This window comes from Haliotis rufescens, unplaced genomic scaffold (genome assembly GCF_023055435.1).
Source record: "Haliotis rufescens isolate VD_foot unplaced genomic scaffold, xgHalRufe1.0.p SCAF_27, whole genome shotgun sequence".
NCBI lineage: Eukaryota > Metazoa > Mollusca > Gastropoda > Lepetellida > Haliotidae > Haliotis > Haliotis rufescens.
The window spans coordinates 6,278,683-6,296,963 of NW_025963968.1; the positions used below are offsets into that span (position 1 = coordinate 6,278,683).

Genomic DNA, 18,281 nt, shown 5'->3' on the forward strand with positions numbered 1-18,281 from the left:
GTTCGGATGTCTGATAAGTTAAAATCGTATATGACATTCATCGACATTCCACAGTTAACGACTGCCATGATGTCATTCAGTTGCCCAATGGAACCGGGTAGTGAATGGGTACCCGGTAGGATGAGATGGTGATGTGACTGTCAACCTTCTAGCCCCTCACAGGCAGTTTGGGCTGTAAACTCCCAAGGGCGCTGAGAATGGAAATCGAGGCACACTGATCCATCGACCGGGGTAATAATTTAGCCTTTGAGCATGTTTAAGGATGTGGATTTGGGCCTATTATTAGGAGTTGTCTGTCACCATTCATCACCCAGTACCGTATTACGGGATAGGTCTGTCATGTCCTTACAGTGACATTTGACACTACAATATTAAAGGAAGCACGAATGCAGTACACTCTACTCACACAATGATATTACATTCCGATGTCGAAGTGACTATAACTCTTCACTCACTCACTCACTCACTGTTGTCAGTGGTGTCACTGGCTTCTTTATTCAAAGATGTAAACACACAGATGGGATGAATGCCCTCGTATCTAGGTTCGGTCAGCATTGTTTTGTTTTCTGAATCATACTTTTCTAGCCCCACTCATGTGAGAGCTAGCGAGGTTCACACTGGAATGTGAATAAAATGCTTTATAACAGCCAAATGGTCTTCACTATGCATAGCCCAAGCTATGTGTCTGTTCAGCTGTGTGTTGATCTGGGAGTTATTTTTTGTGAAACACTTTGAAACGCATACTACTCTTGTGATGCTTTTAGCATCATCGGGCCTATCACAAGGGCAGATCCAGCGTTTTTAAAAGGGAGGGGGCCAAAATATGTATCACTCGTAGTATCCAGCCTATCACTAGCAGTGGGTTATACCAAGAATTATTACCTGGCCCCTGTTCCATAAAGCGACCTTAGCGCCATGATACTCACATCCTCTGACACAGACAATAGTGTTAAGATCAGGTCTTTACATCACTAAAGCTTATACATCATGGATGTCACACATCATCTTATTAAACCCACAATCTACATAAGAAAATAAAGAATGAGTGAGGGAGTTGGGTTTAATGCCGCTTTTAACAGTATTCCAGTTATATCACAGTGTGTCAGCTTAATGTGGGAGGAAAGCCCGAAGTTGTGCAGGTCTCAGACGTTTACCAATTCCCTGAAAGGAGCACGGGTATGGTGCTGACAAACCTAGAAACATAATCGGGCGAACCTGAATTCGAACCCACAATCATAGGTTTCTGGCATGCCCAAGGGATGCAACTCTACAAGCGAATCGCGGCGCCTTAGACGACTGGGCCACCCCTGCCCCCAGAAAATAAAGAAATGGGATAGCATTGAGTTTAAAGCATGTGTTCGCCACAAGGAAGATCTGGGCTCGATTCCCAACCCTGATTCAATATGTGATGCCCATTTCTGGCGTCGCCTGTTACGATATTGCTGGAATTTAACCAAACCAAACTCATTCACTCACATGAGATATTTATAGTCTTCTTTCTGAAACTTAACACGTCTGATAGATGAACAGATCCACTAACATTCCATGTATTGATGCATCATGGGTAATCATGGCCGTACTGCGTGGCCTGAAAAAAAAAAGAGAAGAAGAAAACAGGACCAGGTGGTCAGGCTTGGTGACTTGTCACCCAGTTGCGTACATTAAAGATCATTATGTTCATCACTGGATTGTCTAGTCCAGACTTGATGCATGTCATCGTATCCCAATTGCGTTGATTGATGCTCATGATGTCAATCACTGTATTGTCTGGTCCAGACTCGATTATTTACTGACCGCCATCAAATAGCTGGAATATTGCTGAGTGCAACGTTAAACAACAACAACAAACAAACAAACAAACAAACAAAATCATGGCTACATAAAAAAGAAAATGTATGAAAAAAATACAAAGTTTATTCCATAAACTCGTTTGGTTCACCATGAAATGCAAACATAAATTATTGCTTTTAACAATGCTGACAAGTGTAATGTTCATGTCTCTCAAACACGTGAGGAGACATACTATCCACTCTACCAAACACAACAGACATTAACTCCTAACAGTAACTATATCCAGTCTGTTTAGTCATACAGTGCCATTATCAATGACCATGTGTTTGTGATCTGCTAAGGCTGTGTATTGGCAGTATAATTGTATTGCAATATATTGCGATACAGGTATCTGTATAGCAATACATATTGAAATATACTTGGAGCTCAAGTGTTCAACAGTGATTGACACTGATTGCATACTACTCAAAAGAAGTTAAGGATCACCTGATTCTTTCATATTACAATAGTTAATCTCTCATGCCATGACAGATTAACATTACCAATATGAAAGAATCGGGTGATCCTTAACTTCTTTTGAGTAGTATACACGCAGATGCTATTTTTTACATACTAAGTAAATAAGGTCAGTGGCCACCATTTTGAAGTCATGGATACAGGGGAGATAACGACATGTGAGAAAAATCATTTCAGACATTTTGACAATCAAAGGAAAACATATTTTGTGAATGAATTTCTGGGTAGATTTTAGGTTAAACGATACAAATATTATAACTTTATTACATATTTTTTTACCCAATATACCGGAACACATTAACAAATACTGCAATACGTATCAGTATCATATACTGGTAATAGTGTGCAGTCTCATATGCTTCCTCCATATTGGTGATCTGTGAATTGAACTGACATTGGATTTAGTGGAGCTGCATCTAATACAACATTTGGACCATTGTCAGTTGACAATACCTAGTTATTAAGTGAGTGAGTGAGTGAATGTGGCTTTAGACTGCTTTTAGCAATATTCCAGCAATATCACAGAAGGGGACACCAGAAATTGGCATCCATAATATTCTCTTCCTATTGTATATCACTTCTAAATGCCTTTCAAAGACTTAATATTTTGGCAGTTATACAAGCTTCATATATCATCACGACATCTAGACACGCGATGCTTTACAAATACTTCCAAATGTTAACAAAAGAGAAAACAATGAAACCCAAACAGAACAGATATTCTATAATTTTGTAAGAGTTACGTCCTTTTCCGAAAAACATCCCAACATCATGCATCATTGTTCACATTACTCAGATCCCCATAAAGCCACTGCCAGAGCTTGCTGTGCTGTGTGTACCAGCGTCCATCAGCTAGGCGGGCAATCTTAGTGCTAAGATGATCGTAACTCCCATACTTCAACGTAGGCTTACGATAGTTGTAGCGCTAAGATCGCTTTGAGGAACGGGCCCATGGACTGCCAGCCTAGCTGATGGACCCTCGTACACATGGGCTCCATGCCTCAAAGAAGTCACTGGCAGAGCTTGTCCATCAGCTGGGCCGGCAGTCCATGTCTCCATCACTGGTCGCCTTCATCTTCTTGAACTCTTCCTGCAGCTGTTTCTCTATATCCAGTATCTCCTTGGGTTTCTGATACTGTGAAGACAAGAAACAATGTATGAATGAAATACTGTGGTAGACACATCGGCTATATCCAACTACACAGATTGTTTTGGTCTAGAAGTTATGCAAAATAACAAGATAACAGAATAAAACTAGTTACTTGTCTCAGACTAACGGACAAGTTGCCATGTCTATCCCTACCAATATCTGAGCATCAAAAAATCTTTCAAATGTATCACCTCAATACATTCATTATTCAATTCACAAAGTGTTTCCTTTCACCAATATCAGTTATAAACGGAGTGCGTAGGGTTTAACACCTCCATACAGTCTATTTCATAGATATGCATTCATACAGCATGCCAGTCTAATGAGTGAAGAAAGTGATGCAGGTCACAGACATTATCGTTTTTGTGTAACCAATGATCATGTATCTGGTGCTGAAAGGATCATATGTATCCTGCCACAGCTAAGAGAAACAACTCTGTACCAAGACTAACACCTTGGACTAATGGGCCACCTTTGACCCAAAATTATCCTGAAAATTCTTCTAATCCTGCCAAACAAGCGATGGAGAACCTACTGATATTATAAGTGTGTTATTGGCATGAGCCAAGTGGATCTGATCAGCTGACAGCTTCAGTCCCAGACGCTCCATGTCAGGAATGGTAAACTTCTTGTAGTATCTGAAATCAAAGCAGAACAAGTTACATAAACTTAAACTGGACACAAAAGTGGCTCCAACATTTGAAATTTTGGAAAATTCACAGATATTGACAACGATGACAGAATACACTTTTATCCACAGACACATTCAGCACTACTAACCACAGTTTCATTAAAATCAGATCTTAGTTCTTGTACCACTAAACAAAGACCTGAGGACAACCCATTACTGGTCAGGTTAGAGCGACCTTTCGCGAACCTTGACAGCCGATAAAATGACTGACAAGAAGTTGACATTAGCCAATCATAAGGCAGTATTCTCGTGCTTACGACACTACTGTCAAATTGGCGACTACGCTTCGAAACATATTTTGACAATTTATTGATTAAAAATTTGCAAATTGTACAAAAAAATAATTTGGAATGGCTGATAGATGGCCTAGATTGTATGGATTCAGTTGCAAAGCCTGCAACTGTCATTCAGAAAACCTTGTGTTAGATGTTGAGAGGTTGCATGATTTAAAAACACATTCTGACAGATACTTTCCTGATCTGGTACGCAACACTTTGATTGGTCAGATGAAAGGTCGTTCTGATGTGACCCTGAATGGGATGTCCTCAGATCTTTGTATAGCGGTAGCTGGAACTAAGGTCTGATTTTAATAAGATTGCTTAAACCATGCAACAGCATTTTAGTGATATCCCTGCATATGTATCAGCTTCATGTGAGAGGAAGACCCAATGTGACACATGAAAAAGTCATTCCCACATTGTGACGACCATGGTACGGATACAGCTCCATAATCACCGGATCTGACAAGCTCCTCACAGTGATAGCCCGTTCGCGGAGCTCTCTATACTATCGCTGCCACCAGTCAAAACTCCCCACTGTGAATAGGTGGCCACAACCATGCTTTGAGTTGAACTCGCAACCGAATGACCATTTTGTTTACAAACAAGTGACGACTGTCGTGACGCCGAATACACTTATCGCTGCTAAATTACTTTCTTCGTTTGTCAATTTAAATTTGTTTCATTAAAACTATCGTGTTATTGATATAGTAAGAATGTAAGGGAGAAGTTGGATGATTTTCTGTTAGTCTGCAATCTCGAACCAATCTGATTATTAAAACAACAAAGTAAATTCATCATGAAAACATGGTCAGTCGTAAACCTTTTCAAAATTAAATATCATGGCATTCCCAAAGACATAAACAAAATTATCAACGTTACTACATATGGGGTTAGAGGGCAAATTTCAAGATTCTTGTAATGGCCATGCCCACACTGGTGGCAACGATGTTACCGAGAGTGTAACGAACGTGTCACGCGCTGGGAAGGAGCTTGCTGATCTGACATCTAAGGGACATAACTCTGTCCAGCACCTTTGTTAATTGGCCTATTTCTGGAAACCAAAGACAACGCACCAACTGAGCTACTACACTGTTGCAGAAGGATCATGTGAGATTCGGGGCTGCTTACTAGTTCTTGCAACAGGTTGCCTGACAGGCCTATATTGTCCTCATAATATCATGTTTCATGTCATGCATACACGCTATGTCAGGAAATCTTCTTTCTTTCTTTCTTTGTCAGGTTCAATGACTTGATGCATGTCATCGTATCCCAATAAAAAAAACTGATGCTCATGATATCAGTAATGGGATTGTCTGATCCAGACTCAATCATTTACAGACTGACACCAGACAGCTGGACTATCCTGAGTGTGGCGTTAAACAATAAACAAACAACATCACATTGTTCTTACTTTTTGTTTGAGGTTCTGATGATGACCTGTGTGGAGGACTCATCTAGACTGGCGCTGTATATCTCGATAGGGTAGGGCAGGTTCCTCACTCGCCACTGGAACTTGCTCTTGATGTCTTTCCTGGTGAAAATGGGCTGTAAATAGGAAATTCATCATATTTTTAACAACAGTATTGAAGTACCATGAAATCACCAACAAACAAAACGTACTGCTTATGAAACCAAAGACAGATCTACAACACAGGGTACCAATGGGTAAATATTTTGAAAGACATACAACATAAATTGGTCCTTCAGTAATTATTTTGTGTTATTTTTATTCAGCTTAAAGAGTTGGCAATAATGGTGCAATTGATGAATGAACAAATGAATGTTGTTATACGCCACTTATTATTACTGGGTATTCCTGTTTTATTAATGCACTTTAGCCACCAGTCCAAAGCCCAAATCTAGTTCTGTCTAGTAAGCTCATAATAATACTCCACATCATAACTTCAAATCTATGCCAAATGATGCCTAGAGCCAAGTTTGGGTCATCTTCCCGAGGCAAGAGAGTTAACTGACTATAAAAGTCCAGTTTCCACCCTTGCTGAACTAGGCTGGTATTAACGAGTCTATGCATAGTCCAATCAAAATCGTGCAACGAAATCGAAATCCGGTTCATAAACTGTCGTGCAGATTTCGGTCGATTGCAGGATTTGCAAAGCATGTGCACCACCAACTCATTGTCAACAGATATTTTCCAAACATTTTTATGTTTTTAATCAAGGTGCTCGCGTTATTTGATGCACTTCGCGATCTAAGACCTGTTTTATCACAATATAGATCTTGATTATGGACCAGATCTTCTTGACTGGGCACCACCGTTTTGTTTGAAACAAATGCAAGTGATGGAATCTGATTGGTCCACAGGAGAGGCTTAGAAGGGACACAACTCGTAATAACCACTGGTGGCGCTACAATCGAGCCCAGGAATTCCAGCCAAGTTCGGCAAGGGTGGAAACTGGACTTTTAATGTCAGTTAACTCTCTTGCCTAGGGATGAGTCCGGGTGAGTAGACTCCAAAGTTTTTGGCACAAACTGCTTTTGTAATATTCCATTTCGGCTTGGCAGAAAAGTAATGGATACTATGATAAGCAAATCTCTACGCATGATGACACACAAACACAAAGATGACCATTCACAAGTTGACTCTCCCAACAACATGCAATATTATGGACCTTTCTGCCCCAAAATACCAACAGGGGATGAAATAACTGACTCATTATATCAGATGATATTTGATTGGTTAAAAGTCTTGTTATCTTATGCCACACATTTGATTTTCTCCAACTTTGATGTGAATCAAAATACGTTTACGTCACTTGTATTGGAGTGTGAGGTTGTGATTACAGGTATCGAAACGCGTACATCTATTGTGACCTACATTGCTGCTACTCTCCACCATGCCCTCCATCTCCATCCTCCGCGGCACAACTTCCTCTCCCACCTCCGTCTCCCACTTGCCTGCCCCGCCCAGCTGCCCTTGCCGACGCCAGCGACGAACTGGTATGAAGTAAAAGTAAATACATGTCAACATTTAGTCAGGTAATGTAAATAAAACTATGGAAAACCACTGCAGGACCATTTTTATATGTGTCTAGTTTATATTTGTATACTTATCCTGCATTACTCCTTAATGCATATTACTGCGTGTTCTTGACAGAGAAAAGAGCTGTGTGATGGTCTTTGCTTGTAGAAAGTTTTCCAACTAGCTGAGAGGCCAATCCATCACGCAGCTCCCATGTGACAACCGGAAGTGACGTCACGGATCCTCACATTACTCTGGAGTACGAACATCGGAAGGCATCGTGGGGAGGTAGTTCCGCGATGGGTGGGTCCCTTTAGACGCAGTAATGCAGGATAAGTGTACAAATATAAAAAATATCTAGGATTTAGGAGTAAAAAAGTAAAAAATATGTTGTGATTATTGCATTTTTGTTTGTCTGTTGTTTAACACCACACTCAGCAATATTCCAGCTCTCTGATGGCGGTCTGTAAATAACTGAGTCTGTACCAGACAATCCAGTGATGAACATCATGAGCATAGATCTACTCAATTAGGATATGTTGACATGCTTCCACCAAGTCAACGAGCCAGACCATCCACTCCCATGGTCACCTCTTATGACAAGCATGGGTTGCTGAAGGCCAGTTCAAACCAGATCTTCCTATAAAAGGAATCAGGATCCATTACCTGAAGAGAATGGGATACTAATCTCTTAATATTGTTTAAAGAGAGAAGGTGATGTGAAAAGGGATTTAATGTCGCGTTCAAAATTATTACACTTATATAACAAAGTGCATGCCGCAGCTTAACATGGACATCTCACTCAGACCCAGAATACTTGACTCCGAGCTGACCAGTCCTTGTTTTCAAACTGTTCATGGTCTTCATGTTACATACCGACGAGCTCACTGGTCTGAAGGTCATACTCCTCTGTCATCTCTGCCCCATCTTTAAATGTGAAATGTATCTTCCTTCTGCCTACAATTGACCAAAATAGTGAGTGAGTGAGTGAGTGATTGAGTGAGTGAGTTGGGTTAAATGCTGCTTTTAACAGTATTCCAGTTATATCATGGCGTGTCAGCTTAATGTGGGACGAAAACCCGAAGTGATGCAGGTCTCAGATGTTTACCACTTTGGTGAAACCCACGAGCATGGGTATGGTGCTGACAAACCTAGAAACATAATCAGGGTGAACCGGGATTCAAACCCACAATCATAGGTTTCTGGCTTGCCCAAGGGACGTCACTCTGCACAGCGAATCGCGGCGCCTTAGACGACTGGGACACCTGTGCCCCCTGTACAAAACAGATAAACTTGTAGTACAGTTAGTCAGGCACATCATCAGTGATGATATCATTTCTTGAGACTCAAATTTCCTCTTAACTTATAGGTATGCTGTTTTTAATTTTATTAGCCCAAGGTGATTTTTCATAGCCTTGGGCCTACAGGTGAGTGTTAATTTCCCAACCTTGTAAGCCACATAAAACACATGACTGACACAAAGTGATTTAAAAAAATTAAAAATAGATTTCAATAAAACAGATAAAGTTTCATCATTGGTTTCATTGGGGTAGTTCTACAATCTTTGTCACATTGGCACTTCTCAGCATCATTGCTAGGCCTAATGCAATGTGATCGTAAGCTGTCGGCATTGTCTGATTATATACATGTGAGATTACATGAGGTGAGGTGAGGTGAAATGGGGTTTAATGTCGCGTCCAAGATTATTGCACTTAAATAGCGACGTGCATGTATGTGTGTGTGTTTGTGTGGCTGCTTGTACTAGTCCGGACTGATGACGATTTATAGTGCTAGCTCACTGAGATACCATGCCCAGTTTAACTTGAATATCCCACTCAGACACAGTATACTGACTCCGAGCCGACCAGTCCTTGTTTAAGCCCCGTAATGCCGAGTGCCAGACAGGGTAACAACAAGTACCATCTTTTAACGTCTTTTGGTATGATGCGGCCGGGGATCGAACCCTGGACCTTCCGCTCTCCGGGCGGACACTCTACCACTGGACCACGGAGGCGGTCGAGATTACATGAGAGCATGGTGATCAACAAAAAGACACTGTCAATGTATTTGGGGGAACAAACAGAACACTATATGGATGTGAAAGATGAATTTTTTGATAGGCATTACTTAGAAGTTGACGGATGACAAGTAGACACAATTTATAGATAACAACTCCTCTAATAATGTAAAGGCAACGTTTCGGTATAGATCCTTATACCATGCTTGACAACGGTATAAGGATCTATACCGAAACGTCACCTTTACAGTATTAGAGAAGTTGTTATCCATAAATTGTGTTTACTTTGATGTGAAAGGTCTCAAAATAAAAACCCGCAATATTTAGTAATGGCTGGTAATTTCTGCCGGTCCCAATGACCAGAGATATGAAACCCACTGGGAACATTAATCAGCTAGGAGAAAGTCTCACAAGTAGGATCGTGAAATGATTTGAACAGTGTACTAGAGGAGGTGAAGTTGTTTTTTAATAAAATATGTGCTCGAAGTGACTTGTGTTTACAGTCCGCCAAAGGCGATGGCGTCTTTCTAACATAGCAATTACAGGAGGTATTCCCGGTGATGGTAAACGAGCGTAGCAATGTGCCACGACGGGTATTAGCATGCCCCAAAGTTACAATGTGTTAACAATATTTTGTTACAGCGGTGAAACTCGGCCGTGTTAATCTCATTTATGAGGTCACCGTAGCAACAGTTTAGGACTACAATATCCGCCGCTTGTTTTCGCAAGCGACATGTCTTGTATGCTTCTCGGGTAGTTGCGCAATGTTACTCAGAACACTTACCATCTTGAACTAAGCACGTTTTCTGTGCCTCTTTCAATTTTTCCAACCACGTTGACGCCATGTTGTTTATTGGATACTGCGGATTTTCCATACTCCAGTTCTAGAGAGTTCTTTGTTTACAAATGTTTCGAGCACGTGTTGCAACCTGTCAAAAATTTGTTTTTCATATAGATCGAGCATTATCTGTCTTGGACCAATAATACCAAGACATAGAACATGTATAGTATCTTTCTTATCTATAATTGATAAGAAAATTACCGAATTAGACATGATTTTAGATTCAACGTGTATCATGATAGAGTTATCCCCCTTACTACACGAAGTGACGATTGGCTCAATACGCCTTCTTTACCGTGCTATAAAATGAAAGTTAATTACTTTAAGGCAAATTAACGTTATGTATTATTGCTCACATATAATTTCAATATGTGGTAACCGTTTTTTGCGATATGCAGCCGCATCGTCATATACAATTTCTCCCCGCCAAAGTTAATTTCGACAGATTTTAAAAAATTCTATTGCATTCGAATTTGTAATGAGTTCTTTCAAAATGAAGTGGTGTATAAAAATACACGTGCTTTGCACACACACAACTGTCATGCAGTCTCTGATTATATCATGTGTATGGTGAATTTAGGAATAACAGGCACAGTAATGAAATTGGGAGATTTTAACGCGCCTAAATGATATTTAAGAGAGGGGAAATTAATGAATGCATTTTCTACTCCGAATTCGATACTATTGCAGCATATCTCCATAATCAGAAAATAATCGAGTCTGGGTATGGTAAACTACAGTGGTTGATAGCAGGAACAACGACCCAATTGTGTTTGATGCCGCACCGTAATATTCCAACTATGTGACGGCGGTCTGTAAAAAATTGAGTCTGGACCAGACAATCCAGTCATTGATATCATGAGCATCGATCTACGCAATTTGGATACGATGCAATGTATCAACCTAGTCAACGAGCCTGAACCATGAAAATACAACCCATCCACCCCCTCCCTGTAAAAAAAAGTTAACTACGGCCTTGCACCCGATCCCGTTAGTCGCCTCTTACGACAAGCATAGTCGCCTTTTACGGCAAGCATGGGTTGCTGAAGACATTCTAAATCGGGTCTTCACGGGCGACCTAATGTTAAGGAACTAGGAATGCCAAATTCCACAATTCACCAACAACACAGTCTATCACACGTGAAAGATATCAATATATCAATAATTTATTGTTGACAAAAACATTCAAAATACCGTAATTTAATTTACAAACCTATATTGATCTATATTAGAAGCGTACCGTCAACTCGACGCATAATTTATCCTTGACATATAAGTATTTTCGCAGAGTAGATATTGACAACCTCGCTTATTTCACGTAACGGTTTGTCAATCAATATTTATGTTAATTTCAATTTCCCGCCATCAGGGTCAAGGTTGGGAATGACATTACGATCCCCGCGAGCATTGTTCACTACTTTTAGAGAAAAAGAATAAAATTGAACAGACAAGTGATATCTTCCAACAATCGGTTTCAGGAAATAAATCGAATTTCTAAAAAAGAGGTACGACGCTTTTTGACACTCAGCCAAATTGCATTCAATCGACAATCGGGTGTGCAACTAAACTCCGCCCTGATTGGTTGAGTGACAGATGACGTCACCGTGCATTCACCGACATAGCTGCATGGGAGCTGCATGTCGGGCAGGTGTTTGATGGCGAAACCTGACTGTTAATGGTGAAAATCTGCGTCCAAAGGGTCGCACCAAAGTAGAAGTAAGTATTGCCCCCCCAATACTTTATTTAAATGGATGTTATGCGAGAACTATCCATCCTTTGTGCTGTTTCCCCTCACTGAACCACTTCCATTCATCTGCTTAGAGGAACCGCTCTATAAATAGACCAATGTGTGTCAATGCGCTTTCTGAGAGCTGCACTCTAAAATTTCAGACCCAACAATGTGGCAGATTTTGTTTCAAGAGAAATAATTACTCTTTCCTGTTTCAGGAGCTTAGAACAAAGTTATCAAGCTTGAGATTTCTTGTGTTGTCAGGATATAATTGTTTTAATGAAACCATGCATTTCACTTCTCAAAAGAAAATTACAGTTAAAGGCACTTAGTGTGATTGATTAGGTTGCAAATTTACTTTTTTTCCAGAGCTAGGAATGCACATTAAATTCCCGACTGTCAACTGAAAGTTTCCACTTGAATGTATGTACCTCTTTCACGGAATGACAGTGTGTTATGTCACTCACAAGTCACCTGCACCACTGTGACATGTTGAAACTGCCTGGTCAATGTGATGCATCTTTTCACAGGGTCACCTTGACATGCTGTCATATGAAACACTTTGTATTATCAGGTCAACTCGTCAGTAACGAATAAAGGAGAAGAATATAATGTCCACTTGATCATAATAACGATGTACAAGGAACTGTATCGCGCCAAGCAGACCAGTTGGTTTGTAGTGATCCATACTGCTCTACTTTTGATAGGGACATATAACCTGAGCTGGTTACTCCTTTTTACATGTACTGTATATAGTGTTTCAGATGGGTTAATGACTACACCTTAGCGGCTGATAGTTATCTTTTGCCATTGAATTGTCCCAAAGATCCTTTTAAGAATGTATACTATTATGATATTAATAAATGAACGTCCTATGCAGAATTCCTAAGTTTATTGGTTGAATTGTAATGGCAGTCTCTGAATTTAAGGGGGTCTTGGGGTCATTGAGCACTTGAATCTAGGGACCCCCAGGGCGGTCTGGTAGCTTCGTGGTTAAAGTGTTTGCTCGTCACGCCGAAGACCCGGGTTCGATTCCTGACATGGGTACAATGTGTGAAGCCCATTTCTGGTGTCCCCTGCTGTGATATTGCTGGAATATTGCTAAAAGTGGAGTAAAACCATAATCACTCACTCATTCACTCACTCACTCGCTAGGGACCCCCAAAAGTATAAACATTTAAAATTGGACTCCTTGACATTAATGTTAAATTTCGAACACTATATGATCCTTTGCTATTACTTTCATACATTTTCTATCCATTGCCCCATTGCACTAGAGCTAATGACTAGGGCTGGGACGATCCGATACGTATCACGATACCTTGCCCACGATCAGATCCGAATCGTGATACTTGCATTAGCACTTATCTGTGGTGCGTAAGCCATCTTTTCCATAGACAGGATTGCCAAATACCTGGACCACTAATGATTAACAGTTGACAGTGTCAGGTATGGCGCAATGGATGAAAATATTTACATTTTCATTACTCATTTCAATGTACTTAGTGTTTGGTGTAACACTATTTTCAAGAAAACATTTGTTTGGTGTGACGCTATTTTCAAGAAAACATTTAAGGTAAGAATCGATACATTTTACTTAGTGTGCTGTGATCGATACTTGTATCAAGAAGTAAAAATCGTGATCAACCGATGTGTTGATGTATCGTCCCAGCACTATAAATGACTAAATAGGCGATAATACAGTCCCTAAGTTCTTGTGTTTGAAATGGGACATGAAAGTTAGGAATCTTCATCATACATGTCCAGAGCACTAGGACAAGGGAATCCTGCTCAAGTCCCTGGCCATGATGTTAAAAGATGATACTTGTTGTTACCCTGCCTGGCTGGGCTGAAACAAGGTCTGGTTAGCTTGGTGTCAGGATACTGTGTCTGAGTGGTTTATCCATGTTAAACTGCGCCATGATATCTCGGCGGGCTAGCACTATAAAATCGGAATTTGTCGGTGCTATGCAAGTAACCATGCACACTCATCGCTATGTGAGTGAAATAATCTTGAACTTTATGTTAAACCCCATTTCACCTCACCTAGTTCCCAGGATATGTTGAAGATTAGCAATCTTCTATTCTGTCAGCCAAGTTCCTTCTTTGTAAAACTATTCAAATAAAGTTGCAGTGATTGTTGATATCGATAAAACCTATTTTAGCCACACAACCTTTCCGAGAAGAAACCAAAAACGAAAAACATGTTCATCATCAATGCTGCACATATTGAAATGTGGTCTAAAGTCTTTTTCCTGTATCTGGTTTGAATCCCGAGGAACTTGTGTTTGAAGTTTGTTAATATTAATTTTGTCATGGGTTGAATCACTGTGCCCCAGCCAATCAAACATGGATTTTTAATTGGTTTCTAAATAATATGTTTTTGTTGTTTAAATTTTGTGTTCATTTTTTCATGATTTCAAAGTTTGGGGCTTATTGTTAGTAATGTCTGAGTGAGTTATTAAAGAATGATGGACATTTAGAAAAGAATATTACTAATGTTGGAGAGGTTGTACATAAACCAATAGTCGGATGACGACCACATGTTACTGATGACTACTTAACAGCTGGTGATGCTAGCCCTTGTTAACTATATAACGTTTGCGCTACCTGTGATGATCCGGGTTTTAGAATTGATCTTCAGCAACCCATGCTTGTTGTAAGGGGCAACTATGGGGATCGGGTGGTCGGATTTGGTGACTGATTGATGCATCTCATATCACAATTGCGTAGATCGATGCTGGTGATGTCAATCACTGGATTATCTGGTCCTGATTATTTACAGACCGCTGTCACATAGCTGGAATATTGCTGAGTGCGGTGTTAAACGACAAACAAACATATAACATTTGTTGATTATTTTATGACATGTTTGACAGCATGAAAATGATTTACACTCAAAGCCTAATAGGATTTGTCTTGGTCTCTGTATTTGTGAGAATTGAGGACTCTGTAATGGATTTTGCTTGTGCAAGGTATTACCATTGCATATCCTTTGTATTTACCGGGTACACATTATATGCCATATTGCATATCCTTTGTATATACACATTATATGCCATATTGCATATCCTTTGTATATACACATTATATGCCATATTGTATATCCTTTGTATATATATACACATTGTATGCCATATAGTATATCCTTTGTATATACACATTATATGCCATATTGCATATCCTTTGTATATACACATTGTATGCCATATTGTATATGTAGGAGGCGACTAATGGGATTGGGTGGTCAGGCTCGCTGACTTGGTTGATGCATGTCATCGATCCCAATTGCGTGGATCGATGCTCATGATATCAATCACTGGATTGTCTGGTCCAGACTCGAGTATTTACAGACCGCCGTCATATAGCTGGAGTTGTGCTGAGTGCGGCGTTAAACAACAAACCAACCAACCGACCGACCATATTGCATATCCTTTGTATATACACATTGTATGCAATATTGCATATCCTTTGTATATACACATTGTAAGCCATATATGCCATAGTATATCCTTTGTATATACATGTTGTATGCCATATAGTATATCCTTTGTATATACACGTTTTATGCCATAAAGTATATCCTTTGTATATAAAAGATAAATTTCGTGGTTTATGCTGACAGCCTGAAATGTTTATATACGACAGATATATTTTTCCAGTATTTATTTGCCCATAATTAAGGGTGCATATAACACACGAGTACGTATTATACGCGAATAAATAAGTCTTGTGTACATTGATCAATCGGAAAGGGTGCTAATTGGGTTTGTTCACTAGCCAATATATTAGCAAATATCGTCGTGGGAGCTTATTAGAGCGGGGCGCTTATTACGTCGAATACAGTACACATATACACTTTGCCACATAGCATATCCTCTTTATAAAAAGGAGGTGCGGGTGATCCAGTCATCTAAGGCACTGCATTTTTCTGGGCAGAGTTGTGTCCCTTGTGCACGCCAGAAACCTGTGATTGTGGGTTTGAATCCTGGTTCACTTGATTATGTCTCTTGGTTTGATAGCACCATACCTGTGGTCGTGGGTTTCACCAAAGTGGTAAATGTCTGAGACCTGCATTACTTATGGCTTTCCTCCCACATTTAACTGATGCCGTAATATAACTGGAAAACTGTTAAAAGCGCCATTCGTATACACAGGGATGATACTCATGTTACAAGGCTTGATTGTGTTACAAAATAACCAAATGTTTGTGTGATAAAGAGGGGATAACTTTTAGGAGAGGGGTGTTCATTTCATCTGTGACGTTTTTTGAGACATTTAACAATGACTGTTGAGTCTTGAGTTTCAAATGATAGTCAGTGTTTTGTCTCTAGACTTGAAATATTTCAAATAATAACATTCCAACTGTCACCTCCAATCCTGTGTTCTGCATTGTACGGCAAAGTGCCACCATGCTTAAAAGAATTCATATTCCATTCCTTCAGCTGTTTGAAGGCCATTGCCCTTAGGGTCTCATGATGAACCTGCCAAAAGCACATGTTTATTAAATACCTCCCAGTCGACAAGCCAGTCATGTGATCCGGCACACTGAATCCGGTTGGGATCTTTAATGTGATAAGCATTTTAATGTGGTAGACTGACAATAGAGGCAGCTAGAATTTCTGTTGGGTCCGTTATAGTTCAGAAGAACCAGCAGTTAATTTGCCATGCATACGATAGGCTGGGATTAAGGGGACATGCTAGCCCTGTGGCACACTGGCAGACCTATTTTGAGCTGAATAATAATTGCATGAGTGGAGTGCCCTCAGGTAAGCTGGTTGGTCCATGAATGTTGCATTTTTTTTGCAGGCTAGATGTAATTTATTGATTTGTTGGTATATGAGTTATTGTGTTTTGTATTTTGGAAGATGTAAAATTACATGTCTTTGAAAGGCATTTAGAAATGATACACATAAGGACGAGAATTTATGGATGTCATCTTCTTTATTATGAGGATCACAACGTTCTGATGAGGGAGTAAGCATGTACTCCGAAACGTTGTGTTCGTCATAATAAAGAAGTTGACATCCATAAATTCTCATCCTTATGTAGAATATAATGTTTACCATCATACTTAATACCAGAGATTTCATTAGAGTCGATTGTTAATTGTATAAACTGGAAATTATGATCCTTTTTGAAGGGATGTCATTGAATATTACAATATCAGTACATCAATAACTTGGTAATGACGATTCTGTATCAATACAAATTTATGAATATCAATATTAAATTAATAATTCAATGCCACAGAAATGTATTATATTACCATGGTTGAAATGGACAATGAGAAAGCAGACAATTATAGACATTTAATGGATCACATACAGAATAACTGCTTTGTTATTTATTGATATCATGTGTCGATGTATTGTGGTACCTCTGAGTCGATATATTGAAACTCAACTTTCCAATCTATAACACCCCTGCGTTCCTGTTAAGTGTCTGCTTCCATGACAGATTATGTTCTGGTGGAGCACACTTTCTAGCCTAAATACCAAGATGCACAATTTGTTCTCAGTATAGACTGGTGGTCACTTACACTAAAGACCCGTGAAGATCCTGGGTAGACCCATGCTTGCCGTAAAAGGCGACTAACAGGATCGCTGTCTTGGGTGACGCATCTCATTGTATCCCTATTGCGTGGATCGACACTCATGATCTGGATCAATCATTGGATTGTGTGGTCCAGACTTGATTATTTACAGACTGCCGTCATATAGCTGGAATATTGTTGAGTTGGGCGTTAAACAACACACACGCACACGCACATGCACACTCACACTTACACCTACACTAAAGACACTTCAATATAAAGTTAGCAAGTTCAATAAAATTTCAGGAGATTATTTTAAGAATAAATGTTGTAGCCTAATTATTTATAAATGTCAGTGGGACGTTGACATACCCAAGGTTTGTACAGGCTTGACAAGGCCTTGAATTTTAAGGTCCCTCTTGAAAAGCCTTGATAATCACAAGAATAGCGTATAAAAAACCCTTTAATTTGTACAAAATAACATACGTGTACTTGTTAATAAAAGTATTAACATTCATGACAGACTATTTTGTTTGTCAGTTGTGAAGAAAATCTTATTGTAATATGTGCAATGTTCCTACTGCTATTTAGGTCTGATGACTGATATATAGTATGCTGGATTTAAAAAAATATTGACTAGGGCTAATAACCCATCTAATGTGCTCTTGAAAATGACCGTTGAAAGCCTTGAAAAGGCCTTGAATTTGAGTGTTCCATATCTGTATGAATGTTGATATCCTTAATACTCA

At 39.6% G+C, this 18,281-nt stretch overlaps 2 protein-coding genes across 2 annotated transcripts in view; one reads left to right on the forward strand and one right to left on the reverse strand.

Moving 5' to 3' along the window:
• Positions 1–1,896: 1,896 nt before the first annotated feature.
• On the reverse strand, positions 1,897–10,330 carry LOC124115916 (protein DPCD-like). Its single transcript, XM_046477080.2, has 6 exons — positions 10,211–10,330; positions 8,286–8,366; positions 7,266–7,384; positions 5,841–5,974; positions 3,993–4,095; positions 1,897–3,442 (listed from the first exon to the last, which is right to left on the reverse strand). Exons 1-6 carry the CDS (start codon positions 10,299–10,301, stop codon positions 3,338–3,340), a joined length of 633 nt encoding a protein of 210 aa, XP_046333036.1. The 5' UTR covers positions 10,302–10,330; the 3' UTR covers positions 1,897–3,337.
• A 1,528-nt stretch (positions 10,331–11,858) lies between these two features.
• The window catches only part of LOC124115917 (protein FAM53A-like), an 88,252-nt gene continuing 81,829 nt past the window's right edge, over positions 11,859–18,281 (forward strand). Inside the window, exon 1 of the mRNA XM_046477082.2 lies at positions 11,859–11,983. The gene's annotated coding sequence lies outside the window, so the exon portion shown is untranslated. The remainder of the gene's footprint in view (positions 11,984–18,281) is intronic.